The sequence below is a fragment of the Hemitrygon akajei genome, chromosome 7, assembly GCF_048418815.1.
Source record: "Hemitrygon akajei chromosome 7, sHemAka1.3, whole genome shotgun sequence".
NCBI lineage: Eukaryota > Metazoa > Chordata > Chondrichthyes > Myliobatiformes > Dasyatidae > Hemitrygon > Hemitrygon akajei.
In genome coordinates, this window is record NC_133130.1 from 63,007,392 (window position 1) to 63,023,821 (window position 16,430).

Here is a 16,430-nt window from a genome sequence, read left to right on the forward strand (position 1 = left end):
CCAGGGGCCATCCAAAGGCCAAACAATATGCTTTCAGAAAACGGTGCAGATCAACGGTTCAAGTACCATCCTGAAAGACACAGGTCAGCTGGCAATTAGCAGCACACATGAGAAACTTACAAATCTTGCTGTGCCCAATATCCTCAAAGATATTTAAATTAATACAATTTTTAGAACAGTACTGTAAATTCTATGGACTCAAACTCATGCAAATTCATTATTCATAGAACAAAAAGAAATCATAACTTACTTATCCCAACCTAAATTTTCAATCTCTTTTATAAGCTGTTCATAATACTGTGGAGGTGGAGGACTTTGCAGGTCATGTTTGTTTCTTAATGCAATTTCCTGAAAAAAAAGAGAAATTATGGTTCAACAATGATCTCACATTTACCAGGTAATTTCTGTAGAAAAGACAATCTGCCATTATAACGCACCGCAGTATAACATGGACACTACAGGAGTTAAGATCATTAATTTTGCAAAACGCAGCAGCCACTGGATGCACTTCAAGGTTGATTTCTCAGGTCAGGTCAACAGCACAAGCACTAACTCTCAAAATAAAATGAAAGTTTTGATGATTTAAACCATGCTTGGGCTTGGAGGGAGGTAACAGCATGAAACATTTGTTGAACAAGATTGTATCTGGTTGCTGCTTTCCAAGAAAGAAGAGCCAAGGTGAGCAGTCATTATGTAGGAATACTTGATTGAAAATGGCAGAAGGAATTTAATGCAGATAAGTGTGAGGAAAGTTACCCCCTGTAGTGCTTGCTGGATCTTCAATCAGAGTACTAGAATACAAACTAGTCTTTGTTCTGGCTTTGAAACTTGGAAAATTAAGTGACTTCAGTTCTTGATATGTCTACTAGATGACACATCTTGTAACAACTGAACTTGGAAATATAAACAGGCAGGAAAGGTCCCATTTCACACAAGACAGCACACCTTTCAACCTATGAAACAGCTGAAAGCCTTCTAAATTTAATAACTTAAAAACCCCCCACTGAAAAATAAAAACTAGAAGGGTAGAACTAACAATATGCTGTTATATAGACCACTGTAAAATATCTCAAGAGACTTCATTTATTCCATCAAATTCTTAAATAATACCATCAGGGTCAGGGTTGGTGTTTTCACTCCACTCCTGTGAGTTCTAAAGTGGCTGATAAAAATCAAAGCAGCTTCTGCCACAGCTGAGAAGGTGCTCAACATGGTGGACAGCTTCTGCTGCTTATTAGGCTAGGATTTTGAAAACTTTAATGCAAGGGTCTGTCACTATTGACTACTCTACAAAGGTCTTGACATTCATACTGAAGACCACATTGCCTGTTGCAACAAGCAACAACTTCACACGCGTGTTCGGTGACGCCATCTTAAACCTTCCGGTTAAGGTGGCAGTACTGAATGCATGTGGCAGCTCACTGGTAGTTCGAAAGGCAAGAAATTTGACAAAAAACATTTAGGATGAATGAGATTTAGGAAGGATATGCGATTTTAACATGCAAAAAATAAAGGGCTGGAAATTCACCAGCAGCCTCAGGGGAGTGTTTTCATCAAAGCACAGAACTGTATGAACCTCCAATTTTAATTTAAGCAGCACCTGAAGAAAACATGCCAAATCATTTTTAGTATGATTCTTGACCCATCTTATTTCTGAAACAATCTTTCATATGTGTAATGGTTTCTGGGTTGATAGTATTGAAGTAAAAAATAAAATTGCACAAGACAAAATTGTCAAACATTGTTGCCAGTGCAAGAGCTATAATCATTGCCACCTTCCGCATGTGGCATTACTCACAGTGCAAATGAAGTTCCAAACAAAGGAACAAGGTTAACATACAAAGGCAAACGAGTTAGCAGTAGTTTCAAAGCTTGTTCAATCCGTATCATTCTTGCCTTAAGGAACGGACGGCGTTTTCAGTTAGTTACCTTTTGTTTAACAAATCCTGATTGGATTCTGCAAGGTTCAGAAAAACAACCAGAACATAAACTTCACGTAAAGTGTGATTTACTGTTGAAAGGCCTTTTTCAAAGATGTTTACAACTTTTCAAAGCATTTCTGATCCTTCTGGATGGACCAAGATACATCAGAGGAAAAAGTGACCACAATGAAAGATAAAGCAATACAAATTGTGTACACTACTTCAACCGCATCTCTTCCATTTCACACACGTCTGCTCTTACCTCATCCTCCTCCCACCCTACCAGGGATAGGTTTCCTTTTGTCCTCACCTACCACTTCACCAGCCTCCGAGTCCAGTGAGTAATTCTCCACAAGTTCCACCATCTCCAACGGGATCTCAGCACCAAGCACATCTTTCCCTCCCCCCCCCCCCCCACTCTTTTCCACACGGATTGCTCCCTAAGCAACTCCCTTATCCATTCATCCCTTCCCACTGATCTCCCTCCTGGCACTTATCCTTGTAAGCAGAACAAGTGCTACACCTCCTCCATCACCACCATTCAGGGCCCCAAAGACTCCTTCCAGGTGAGGCGACACTTCACCTGTGAGTCTGCTGGGGTCTCGTACTGTGTCCGGTGCTCCCAGTGTGGTTTTCTGTGTATAGGTGAAACTGATGTAGATTGGTAGAGGGCTTCGCCAAGCACCTATGCTCCATCCACCAGAAGCAGCGGGATCTCCCAGTGGCCACCCAGTTTAATTCCACTTCCCATTCTGATATGTCAATCCAAGGCCTCCTCTACTGTCATGATGAGGCCACACTCAGATTGGAGGAAGAACACTTTGTATTCCGTCTAGGTTGTCTCCAACCTGATGGCATGAACATGGATTTTTTGAACTTCCGGTAATGCCCTCCTCCCCTTCACCATTCTCCATCCCCTTTTCCTCTCTCACCTTATCTCCTTGCCTGCCCACCACCTCCCTCTGGTGCCCCTCGTCCCTTTTCTTTCTTCCAAGGCCTTCAGTCCTCTCCTATCAGTCAGACTCCCCCTTTTCCAGCCCTGCATCTCTTTCACCAATAAATTTCCCAGCTCTTCAGTTCATCCCTCCCCCTCCCAGTTTCACCTATCATCTTGTGTTTCTAACTCCCCTTCCCCCACCTTTTAAATCCACTCGTCTTTTCTCCCCAGTCCTGCCGAAAGGTCTCGGCTCGAATCCACCATTGCCATTGGCAGCTCGTTCCACATTCTTACCACCCTCTGAGTGAACAAGGTCCATCTCATATTCCCCTTAAACAGCTCACCTTTCACCTTTAACCTCTAGGTCTAGTCTCACCCAACGTCAGTGGAAAAAGCCTGCTTGCATTTACACTATCTATACCCCACATCATGTTGTATACCTCTGCCAGATTGCTCCTTGTTCCTCTACACTCAAGGGAATAAAGTCCAAACTTATTCAAATTTTCCCTAAAGCTCAGGTCCTCGAATCCTAGCTATGCCCTTGTAAATTTCTTCTGTACTCTTCCAATTTTATTGATATCTTTCCTGTAGGTAGGTACATAATACTCCAATTTAGGCTTCACCAACATCTTTTACAACTTCAAATTAACATCCTAACTTTTATACTCAATACTTTGATTTATGAAGGCCAATGTGCCAAAAACTCTCTTTATGACCCTGTCTACCTGTAATGCAACCTTTAAGGAATTATTTTCCAGTAGGTCCCGATCCCCCTGCAAGCCACGATGGCCTTCCTCACTGTTCACTTCACCCCCAGTCTTGGTGTCATTCACAAATCTGCTGATCCAGTTTCCCATATTGTCAGCCAGATCATTGATATAGATGACAAACAGTAACAGACCCAGCACCAATCCAAACCACACAACACTTGTCACAGTCCTCCAGTCAGAGGCAACCCTCTACTACTGCTCTCTGGCTTCTCCAGTGAAGCCAATTTACAACCTCATACTGAATACCAAGTAACTGAACCTTCTTGACCAACCTCCCACACGGGACCTTGTCAAATGCCTTGTTAAAGTCCATGTAGACAACATCCACTGCCTTGGCTTCATCAACTTTTCTGATAACTTACTTGAAAAACCCTTTAAGAGTGGTTAGACATGACCTCTTTATACCAAGTACGAAGCCATGTTGACTATCCCTAATCAGTCCGTCTATCAAAATACTTATATATTCAGTCCCTTGGAATATCTTCAGGTAACTTGCCCACGACTGATATCAAGCTCACCAGCCTATAATTTCATGTTTTGTTCTTAGAGCCCTTCTTAAACAACAGAACTACATTAGCTATCCTCCAATCCTCTGGCACCTCACCCATTGCTAAAAATGTGTTAAATATCTCTGTTAGGGCCCCTGCAATTTCTGGACAAAGTTTGAGCGAACACCTTGTCAGGTCCTGCGAATCTTTTCACCTTAATTTGCCTCAAGACAACAAACCCCCTCCTCTGTAATCTGAAAACAGTCCAAGACCTCCCTGCTATATTGCTTCACATCTTTTAGCTCTATGTCCATCTCTCAAGTAAACATTGATGCAAAAATCCAATTAAGATCTCCCCCATCTCTTCCAGCTCCATGCACAAATAACCACTCTGATCTTCCAGAGGACCAACTTTGTCCCTTACTACCCTTTGCTCTTATTTATCTGTAGAAGCCCCTGGGATTCTCCTCCACCTAGTCTTCCAGAGCAAACTCATCCCCTCTTTTAGCCCTCCTGATTTCCTTCCTAAGTGTTCTCTTAACATTTCTTACACTCAAGTACCTCCATTTTCCCTTCCTGCCTATATTTGCTACATACCTTCTTCTTAACCAGGGCCTTAACATCTCTTGAAAACAAAGGTTCCCTAATCCGGCTATCCTTGTCTTTTAATCTGACAGAAACATATAAACTCTGTACTCTCAGAATTTCACTTTTGAAGGGTTCCCATTTACAAGTACACCACTGCCAGAATCCAAGCCACGCTTGCCAGATCCTTTTTGATGTCATCCAAATTGGCCATTTTCCAATTTAGAATATCAACTCAAGGACCAGAGCTATCCTGCTCTATAATTATTTTGAAACTAATGGCATTATGATCACGAGACGCAAAGTGTTCCCTTACACAACGTTCTATCACCTGCCTTGTTTCATCCCTAAAAGAAAATGTAGTATCGCACTCCTTCTTGTTGGGACCTATGCATTGATTAAAGAAACCTTACTGAACATAATTGACAAACTCTATCCCGTCCAGTCCTTTTACTGTACAGGAGTTCCAATTAATATGTGTAAAGTTAAAATCACTTACTATCACAACCTTGTTTCTGGCGACAGTCTGCAATTCCCACGTGCTGCCTCCTGCCTGTCAGCCATTCCTCTATCCTTGCCAGTATCTTTCCCGTCATGCCGTAGAATTTTATTTTGTTAAGCAGCCTCTGTCATGGTCCCGATCGTTGATTCCCTAACTTGCTCCTAGTATCCGCTCATCTTACCCCGTCCACTCCGGGAACTCTGTCGGACAGCCTGTAGCGGCAACGCCGTGTGTTGACAACACGACCGCTAAGAGAGCCGCACGTACCTGAACCAGAACCCTCCGCTGGGGATCTGGGGAAGTGCCGGGCCTTTCTGCTGCGATGCTCCTTGGTGTTCGAGCAGCAGTCATCCAAGTACGCCAGGGACAGATCAAAGATAGTTTACATCACGGGGTTGTTGCGAGGAAGTGCCTTAGCATGGGCCACCGCGATTTCAGATAAATCAGCCAGACACCTGCTCTTCATTCCCCACCTTCATCTCAGAAATGAGGAAGATTTTTGACCATCCCATCCACGGTAAAGATGCCACTAAGCATCTACTCACCCTCCATCAGGGCTCACTCAGTGTTGCCGAATACTCCGTGGAGTTCCGGATGCTAGCGGCTGACTCGGGGTGGAATGATGAGGCACTCCAGGAGGTATTTTGGCAAGGCCTCTGTGACATGGTAAAGGATGAGTTGGCGGCTAGGGATGGCTCTAACGCCCTGGATTCATTGATCTCCCTAGCCACCAGGCTGGATAACCGACTCTGAGAATGTCAGAGAGAGGGGACCGGTCATCCTACACCTTTGGCCACCCCACGGCACGCTTTATCATCTTCTCCCAGCTTGAGCCTCTCTCCTCTTCCCGCTCCTAAAATAGCTCCCGGTCCGGCTGTTTCCACAAGTCTGGGAGAGGACCCAATGCAGCTGGGACTGAAACATCTTTCCCCCACAGAGCGACTCCGGAGATTCAGAGCAGGGGATTGTCTCTATTGCACTCAGTCTGGCCATTTTCATGCTACCTGTTCCCTTCTGCCAAAAGGGAGGGCTCACCAGTAGAAAGGGGGACCCTTGTGAGTCAGACAACATTTCCTTCTGTCCCCCAATCCCGGATGCAGATCCAAGCTACTGTAAGCTACCACCAGCAGTCCCTGTCTCTGTCTCTTGGTGGACTCCAGTGCTGAGGGAAATCTGTTGGATGAAGACAAGGTCAGAATTCCTCGGGAGCCGTTCAGTACCCCTCTGGAAGCCCAGGCACTGGACGGATAACTTCTGGCCCGAGTCACTCACTGTACTCCACCACTGTCTTTGATTCTCTCTGGGAACCATCAGGAACAGGTACAATTTAACCTAATTTCCTCTCCTCAAGCTCCTATAGTTCTTGGGTACCCCTGGTTAAGCCACCATAATCCCCACATTGATTGGTCCACTGGGAAGCTAGCCAGCTGGAGTTCATTTTGTCACTCCACTTGTCTACAGTTGGCACTTTCCCCTGTAAAAACCACCATGACCTTGTCTGCTCCCCTGACTTGTCCAGGGTTCCAGTGGAGTACCACGACCTGGGACAAGTGTTTAGTAAGCAACGGGCCCTTTCCCTGCCTCCACACTGACCATACGATTGTGCTATTGACCTTCTCCCTGGAGTTCCTCTACCCACCAGTCAGCTGTATAACTTGTCCCAGCCAGAGAGAGAAGCATTGGAGGGTTACATCAGTGAATATCTCGTGGTGGGCATTATCTGATCTTCATCCTCCCTGGTGGCCGCAGGGTTCTTCTTTGTGTGGAAGAAGGATAGCTCACTACATCCCTGCATCGACTACCGACTCGCTTGGGTAGAGTACGCCCACAACTCCCATATAATTGTGGCATAATTCCCTTTATTCCATTGCGATACTGATATTATGATCACCGCCTCCGAAGAGTTCCTTTACATTAAGCTCCCTAATAATTATTACACAACACCCAATCTCTTAATTGCGCAGCGAGTTCATCCACCTTATCCCAAATGCTATGCGCATTTAAGTACAGCACCCTCAGACCTGTATTGTTCACCCTTTTGAATTTTGTGACTGTGGTACAATTTAACTCTTTGCTCTGTCTGCATTTGTACCCAATCATTGGCTTGTCCTTCCTAACATTCATGTTACATCCATCATCTACTTGAAAACCTGCTAGCTTATCCTCAGCTCTATCATACTGGTTCCCATCCCACTGCCATATTAGTTTAAACCACTTCCAATAGCTCTCGTAAATTTGCCCGCAAGAATATTGATGCCCCCTCAGATTCAAGTGCAACCCGCCCCTTTTGTATAGGTCACACCCGCCACAGAAGAGGTTCCAATTATCCAGAAATCTGACTCCTTGCCCCCTGCTCCTACTCTTCAGCCATGAATTTATCTGCCACCTCATTCTATTCCTATACTCACTGTTGCATGGCACAGGCAGCAATCCCGAGACTACTACCCTGGAGGTCCTGCTTCTCGGCATACTTCCTAACTCCCTGTATTACTTTTTCAGGACCTCCTCCCTTTTTCTACCTACGTCGTTGGTACCAATATGTACCACGACTTCTGGCTGCTCACCCTCCCTTTTCAGGATATGGTGGAGACTTTCAGAAATGTTGCAGACCCTGGCACCTGGCACCAACCACATCCTGCACAAAAGCATTTCACTATCTGTCCTGGCATCCCCATTGCTCTAACTGTGCAAAAAGAAAACAAGGAAGGAAAATTAAATGAAAAAAAATCTACCTACAGCCTCTGCCTCTCCTCACCGAAGCCTCTATGAGCCAAATCCTGAACTCCCCACTCTACTGGACCACTCACACCACGTCCCATAGTCCAGAGAATAACTATCTTAGAAGACCCTATAGCAGGAACTTGCAGAAGAAATTGCCACATCAAGCTCTGGGCATGTTCTTCTAGAGCAGGTAATAAATTAATACGAATAGTAAGTTTTGAAAAGTCATGAAACTAAATAAATAAGAGTTGTGAAACTAAATAATTAATGATTTTTGTTTGAAAATGCGTGATCAATCTTTGTGTTGTATGAACTAAAAACAAATAATAAATTATGGTTATTAAGCAAAATCACTGCACAGTATGGTTTATCAGGTACTGAACTTTAAATGGCAGCAACAGCCTTTTGCTTTTCCAAAATTTCCTCCAAATGATTCTTGAAAAATAATGTACGTCCTGACTGCCTGTTCAGTTTGAGCCAAAGAAGGTGCAATCATACTAGCCAGTTCCATCTTGAAAGAGTATTAAAATCCAAACATTATCTACCACTATGATCACTTGATTGCACCTTGGGAATATTATCAGCCTTTTTGTCTTTTAAACCTCGAGCACAGATTCCCAACCTTTTATATGCCATGGTCCCCTGCTGTTAACCAAGGAGTCCGTGGATCCCAGGCAGGGAACTGCTGACGTCGAGGCTTATGAATACTTCAGAATAAAAGATGTTAGAATAGTATTTAAAAAGTGCTAAAGAAGACAAGTATTTATTATCAGAGCTCAAAAGCCAGAATTATAAACTTGAGCTAGTTCTGTATAATGCATACAGTTCACTAAAAGTATATTGTTTCATGGCGTTCTAGCTTTAAGTTTCACCTGCAGTTTTACTTACCAGAACAGTTTTAAACTCCAGCATAAAGCTAACCAGATCAGTGGATTGTTGCAGTCTCTGGAGAGGAATAAACAATTAGTCAATCGATTTCTCATTAATTGCTGTGGCTATGTGGACATAGTGTTAAACCTCAAGCAGATTATGGCCTCAGTTCCAGAACAAAACCAAATCCCAGGATTACCTTCCTTTCATATTTACCCAAACTGCAAATGGAGATTAGCAGATTGCCTAATTAGATTAGATTAGAGTTATTAGTCACAGATACATCAAAACATGAAATGCATCCTTTGTGTTAACACTGTCTGAGGATCTGCTGGGGGCAGGGCCCCAAGTGTCGCTGTGCTTCTGATGCTAACATAACATGCTCACAGTGATCTATCTGGCCTGAAATATCCTGGAGTTAAACGATGAGCCTGCAAATAGATTCACACCTTCAAACCAATTCACATACTTGACTAAATACGGTTACTTATTTGAACAAAAAGACTTTTCTTTTAAAAATTATACATACTGTACATTTGTGCACACATAAAACACTGCTGAAGTCCCAAATTTTGATCTGGATTAAATATGAATAGTGAACCAAAGGGAACTGTAAAGAATCTCATAATAACTTGTTATACTGGTTAATTGTTTCAAAACTATAGAAAGCTGAACCCTAAGTGTTTCTAACAAGAATATTTAAACCTATGTTTTTCTTATTCATTGGTCCATATTCAACAATGGGGTGGAAATGTTACAGGAACAGATTCTGTGCCCTCAGCTATTTTACATTAATAGCTTGTATGACAAGAGTGCAACATTTGTCAAACCTACAAAGCTGCAGTGTGGAGAAGGCAGAGAATTCTGACAGGCAACTGGGCAAGGTGACAGATCAAATATGATGTGGGAAACTTTGAGGTATACATTAAGCTGAGAGAATGAAAATGCAGAAACCTTTTTAATATTAGACAAAATGTAGTGTTTTGTTGGATCATTTTTTGATGCCTCATGACATGCAAGTACACAGCAATTAAATGGCAAAATAGTCTTTACTGCAAGGAGCTTTGGAACACAAGAGACAAGGAAATCTTGCCAAGAATGTATAAGGCTCTTGTGAGGTCTCATTTAAAGTAATGTGCGCTTCTCAACACTGAACCAAAAATATAAACTTATCTGAGTCAGCGCAATGTGGACATAGTACTGTGATTTCTAGAGTGATGAGAGTCGGAGAGATTGAATAAGATGAACTTGTACACAGTGGAGTCTGGAATGACTCATGAAGACATTAACATGCAGTGTTCTGAGAAGGAATACAACACATAGTAAAATGCAACACCAATTGCAGAGCACAAAATTATGGTGTATGGAAGAAATTCCTCCTTGTCTCCATCCTAAATGACATCCATCGTCCCTCGACTAAGGGAGGAGGGATGACATTTAGGATAGAGACAAGGAGAAATTTCTTTGGCACAGAGGGCTGAAGGTGTTTGGAATTTTTAACCTCAAAAGACCAAGAATGCGCAGACATCGAGTATATTCAAGTTGGGATGTGCCGATACCTTTGGACTTCAAGTATCTTAGGATAAGCAAAATAGATGGAAATGTGGATTAAGGCACAGGATCAACCATGATCTTACTGAGTAATAAGTAGACACAAAGGAGATTTTGGTCTACTGCTGTGTCTATGGTTTTAAATTTGTCCTTAGTTGATTATATTGGGGAGAACTTAGTCATAGAGGGTGGTAAATTTGTGGAATTTGTTGCCACAAGTAGGTGTGGAGGCCAAGTCATTGGGTGCATTTAAGGCAGAGATAGATAGGTTCTTGATTAGCCAGGGCTTTAAAGGGTATGGGGAGAAGGCAGGGGAGTGGGAATGACTGGAAAAATTGGATCAACCCATGAGTGAATAATGGAGCAGACTCAATGAGCCAAATGGCCTACTTCTGCTCTGATATCCTATGGTCTTACTGCAAGCACAATACTGTGGAGGCCATGTGGTGTGTCCCAGTGAAGTAAATGGAAATCGGTGAATTTCTGGGCAGCAGGGACAAGCCAGGCCTTATGATAATGGTATGGAAATTATTGGAGAAAAGAGGATTAAGTGCACTTGCCAAGGCAGAATCTGAGTGTTAATAGTCAAAGTGCTTTATTGGAGGAAAGTTCTGCCTTTGATCAATTTGGTGGAGTTTTTGAAGTGTTATCCAAAAAAGGTTGATGAAGGCAGGGTATTAGATGTTGTAGAACATAGAACAGTAGAGCACAGCACAGGAAAAGCTTTTCTGGTCCCTAATGTTGTACCAAACTAATTAAGCTACTATCACTCAATTCCTTCCACCTACACATGGCCCTATTCTCTCCATTCTCTGCATATTCACACACGTCTAAAACACTCTACTGTATCTGGCTCCACAACTCTTATTAATCCAATCTCTTATAGTAAATTCCCTCCATTACAGGTAGCATCATGGAATATATCCCGTGCATCCTCACAATAGCCTCCACATCCTTCCTTTTTTAGGGCAACCAGAAATTAATGCAATACTCCTGATACCATTTCTCTGCCCATGTCTGCAACTGATCTATATCCCGCTGTAAACTTTGGCAATCTTCTACATTATCTACAATACGACCAATGTGTGTCATCTGCAAACTTTTTAATCCATCCATCTACTCTCTCATCCAAGTCATCACAAACAGCAGAGATCCCAGAACTGATCACTGTGGGACATCACTTGTCATACAACTGAAGCCAGAATAATCCCCATAACACTACCTTCTGTATTCTATGGGCAAGCCATTTCTGAATTCGAAAGGCCAAATCACCACGGATCCTATGCATTTCAATCTCCTCAATGAGTCCACCGTGAGGGACACTAAAATCCTGACAGACAACATCCACTGCTCTACCTTCATCGATCACTCGCTTCACCGCTTTGAAAAATTAATTAATTTGTAAGTCATGCTGACTGTCCTCAATTAGCCCATTCTTATCCAAATGTTCAACGCTATCCCTAAAACTCCTCTCCAACAGCTTTCTTAATATTAATGCGAGCCTACGTTTCCATGACTATCTCCATTTCCCTTCTTTTACAAAGGAAGAACATACCTGAGTAACACATACAAAATGCACGACGAACTCAGCAGGTCAGGTAGGATCACTGGAAAGGAATACACAGTTGAGAAGGGGGCATCTCCACCTTTCCTTTCCAGTCCCGATGAAGGATCTTGGCCCAAAACGTCAATGTTTTATTCCTTTCCATTGATGCTGCCTGACCTGTCGAGTTCTTCCAACATTCTGTATGTGTTACTCTGAATTTCCAGCACCTGCAAAATCTTATGTTGAAGAATATACCTGTATGGATTTCATTTAGTTATTTAGAGATACAATACACAATGAGCCTGTGCCGCCGAATTACACCCATAGGACCAATTAACAGTCTAACCCCCATGTCTTTGGAATGTGGGAGGAAACCAGAGCACCCAGAAAATGTACAAACTTCTTACAGACAACACCGGGAATTGAACCTGGGTGCCTGGTGCTTTAATAACAATTGTACTAAACACAACGCTGCTGCGCCTTAAGTCATTTAACAAGGACCAAGTACGTTAGTATGTATTTGATAAGGAACTGCAAAACTAGGCTGTTCCAAAGGATAAGGATCTGGTTAACTTTATCCCACATTAACATAATGATAGGATTCAGAGTGCATTGGTGTTTTTCTGATTGGAAGTCTGTGACTAGTGGTGTGCTATAGGGATTAGTACTGCGAGCTTTGCTGTTTGTGATAGATAACAACTTGGATATGATTGCAGGAGACATGATGAACAAGTCTGTTGTTCAGTAGTGCTGTTCTGGATAGAGTGGAAGATTCTCCAGGGTGACAGATGGAAATAGACAGAGCACTTGCGGGTGGAATTTAATCCTTCTTTGAGAAGTGAAACGATAAAACAGGTATAGTGAAAGGCAAAGAGCAAGGAATGTTGATGAACAAAAGGACCTTAGGGTTCTGTCCAGTTTCCAGAAAGTGACTTTGCAGATTTATAAGATGACAAAGAAAGCATTGGGAGGCAAATGGCATACTTCCCTTCACAGGTGAAGTCAAAAATATAAAAGCTGGGATTTATGTTGAAATTTATAAAATATTGGTTAGTTTGCATAGAGTACTGTGAAAAGTTCTGTTCATTGCACTACAGGAAGAATGCAGCTAGCCTGCATTCAACACGATGTTGTCTGAATTGGTAAATTTTAGTTACTGGTAGAGAGTGGATAGGCTAAGTTCATCTTCCCTGGGATGAAGGAGACCCGATAGAGGTACAAAAGTTATAAGTGGCATACATATAATAGATAGTAATTTTTCTCCCCCACAGTAAGAGTTTCAAAAACAAGAGGGCATAATTTTAAGGTGAGTGGAAGCAGTTTAAAAAAATTTCAGGAGAGAGTTTTTCTACACAGAGCAGTTGATACCTAAAACTCACTGTTGGAGATGAAGGAAACAAATTAAATCAGAAGATTTAAAAGGCATTTAGACAGGCACTTGAATAGGCAAGACACATGGATCTAATAGGGACAAAAGGGTTTAGTGTCGGACATGATGCCAAGGAGCCTGTTCCCGACTTATACAAATCCATGACTCCAGACTTTTCCATTTACTTCACAACACTGAACATGGAAACAGTCCCAACACTGAACATTCTTCGCATCTGAAGTTTTCGATGCAACAATGTTGAAAGCACAGCAGGCAAAACTAAATGCAGGCAAAGAAATACTTCAGCTCAACATGTCTTAGTTCAATAAATGATGATGCCCTTTAAAATTTCTGTTACTGCCAATCTTCATAATATTAGCAAAATGTTGACTTTTAGAAAGAAATCTATTTCTCCTCCTGATTTAGTAAGGTAAATCATAATTGAATATATTTTATTGTCTAGAGGCAATTTATAGCAACCTCTAAATTTTTATTACACAATGGAAGCTATTATTTTGCACATTACCTGTTTCACAATGTGTTGGTATCCATGCAAGATTTGGTTTAACTGCCAGCTGCACTGAAGCCTTCAACAGATTAAAAAACAAAAATAAAATTATGTAAGTTTTGTAGCATACAAGTCATAAATGGCAAAGAATGAAAGAAAAATACCTAATTTCAGAGTTTTTCATCCAACTAAGTAGTACCTGATGTGGGCAACTGTTCAATATATCAGCAATGTGCAGCAAGGGAAACCATACACCTAATGCTGTGAAATTTCTCAGATATTGGTCACTTTATAGTGACTCAGCGTAGAACAGTACAGCACAGCACAACGGCGCAGAATGGCTGCCCCTCAGCTTCCATCCTGACCTCTGGCACAGTCTGTGTGATGCTTACACGTTCCCCTGTGACAGCAAGGGGTTCCTCCAGGTATTCCAACTTCCTCTCATGGTCTGTACAAGCTGTTTCATGCTGGTGATCCCATGACTTTATGACTGACTTTCAGCTAACTAATCTTAACTCTTCATATTAAGTGGAAATTTGAAGAGTTGTTTTCTGTTATATCATCACAATAAAACACCTGAATTCCCAATGTTTGAAAACTTACAGGCATTTAATGAAATCTTTATGGTTATCTTTGTAACCTAATTTAAAAATGGCATACATTTCACACTAGACCAAAACTAAGAGATAAAGTGTAATGTCTGCTGATCTTTTCCATTAAGGTGATAGCTTTCTAATATAGCTTAGAATCTCCACAGTAGCTAAAATTATTTTTCAGTAATTATTTAATCTGAGCAGAGTGTTTAGGATTTTTTTTAAAATGGGTTATTTGGGTTTCTTGCTTTGTGGCTGCCTGTGAGCAGACAAATCTCAAGGTGTATAAATGTGCTTTGAATCCTTTGAATAGATGATGCTGAGCATCCTAAGCTTTGTTAGATCAACTTTCTCCATCATAAAGGCAGAAACGCAGATGATAGTGCAGAAGATGAAGTAGCTAGTTTACAAAGAAAGGCAATGTGTAGTGAGGAGCGGCTGTTAATAGGGCAAAATTGCAGTCAACAAGGTGAGTTGCAACATAAAACGTGGACAAAATTAAAAATATTTGAATGTGTATATGGAATAAGGTAGATGAATTTGTAGCACAGTTGCAGGTTGACATATATGATGTTGTGGGCATCACTGAAGCATGGCTGAACGATTATAGCTGGGAGCTTAATGTCCAAGGATACACATTGTATCAAAAGGACAGGCAGGAAGGCAGAGGGGGGTGGCATTGCTCTGTCAGTAGAAAATGAAATCAAATCATTAGAAAGAGGTGACGTATAGTCGGAAGGTGTTGAATCATTGTGGATAGAGCTAAGGAACTGCAAGCGTAAAAAGACCATGATGGGAGTTGTATACAGACCCCCAAACAGTAGTAAGGATGTGGCCTGCAAATTACAATGGGAGATAGAAAGTGCATGCCAAAGGGGCAATGTTACAACTGTCATGGGGGACTCCAATATGCAGGTTGATTGGGAAAACCAGGTTGGTGGTGGAATACATGAGAGGGAATTTCTAGAGTGCCTACGAGATGGCTTTTTAGAGCAGCTCACGGTTGAGCCCACTGGAGGATCAGCTGTTCTGGATTGGGTGATGTGCAATTAACCAGAATTGATTAAAGAGGTTAAGGTTAAAATAAAAAACCCTTAGGGACAAGTCATTATAATATGAACTTTATAATATGATCGAATTCACCCTGAAATTTAAGTAGGAGAAGCTAAAGTCAGATGTATCAGTATTACAGAGGGGTAAAGGGAATTACAGAGGCATGGGAGAGGAGTTGGCCAGAATTGATTGGGAAAGAACACTGGCAGGGATGACGGCAGAACAGCAATAGCTGGAATTTCTGGAAGCAATTTGGAAGGCACAGGATACATACACCCCAAAGAGGAAGTTCTAAAGGCAAGATGACACAATTGTGGCTAACAACAGAAGTCAAAGCCAATATAAAAAACAGAAACGGTTTATAATAGAGCAAGAATTAGTGGGAAGTTAAAGGACTGGAAAGCTTTTTAAAACCAACAGAAGGCAACTAAAAGCCATTTAAGTAGGGGAAGATGGAATATCAAAGTAAGCTAGTCTATAACATTAAAGAGGATACCAAAAGATTCTTCAGATACATAAAGTGTAACAGAGAGGCCAGAGTGGATATCAGACCACTAGAAAACAATATTGGAGAGGTAGTAATGGGAGAACAAGTAAACAGTGGATAAACTGAATAAGTATTTTGCATCAGTCTTCACCATAGAAGACATTAGCAGTATGGAGGAAGTGCCTGATGTCAGGGATTATGAAGTGTGAAGTTATCATTACTAGTGAGAAGTTTCTTGGGAAATTAAAAAGTCTGAAGGTGAATAAGATAGTGCATACCCCAGGGTCCCAAAAGAGGTGCTTGTAAAGACTGTAGAGACATTAGTAATGATCTTTCAAGAATCACCAAATTCAGAAATGGTTCTAGAAGACTGGACAATTGCAAATGTCACTCCACTCTTCAAGAAGGGAGAGAGGCAGAAGAAAGGAAGGCCAGTTAGTCTGACCGCAGTGGTTGGGAAGATGTTGGAGTCGATCATTAAGGATGAGGTCTCAGGGTACTTGGAGGCACATGATAAAATAGGCCGTA

At 41.8% G+C, this 16,430-nt stretch overlaps 1 protein-coding gene across 2 annotated transcripts in view; it reads right to left on the bottom strand.

Moving 5' to 3' along the window:
• Positions 1 to 16,430, bottom strand: part of fancl (FA complementation group L) — a 63,703-nt gene that overhangs the window by 25,223 nt on the left and 22,050 nt on the right. Inside the window, exons 4-6 of one of the 2 annotated variants that reach the window (XM_073051043.1) lie at positions 13,788 to 13,848; positions 8,814 to 8,870; positions 251 to 348 (exon numbers count right to left, since the gene is read on the bottom strand). In XM_073051043.1, coding sequence (XP_072907144.1) covers positions 251 to 348; positions 8,814 to 8,870; positions 13,788 to 13,848 — 216 coding nt within the window. The remainder of the gene's footprint in view (positions 1 to 250; positions 349 to 8,813; positions 8,871 to 13,787; positions 13,849 to 16,430) is intronic. The other variant, XM_073051044.1, reaches the window with a different exon arrangement.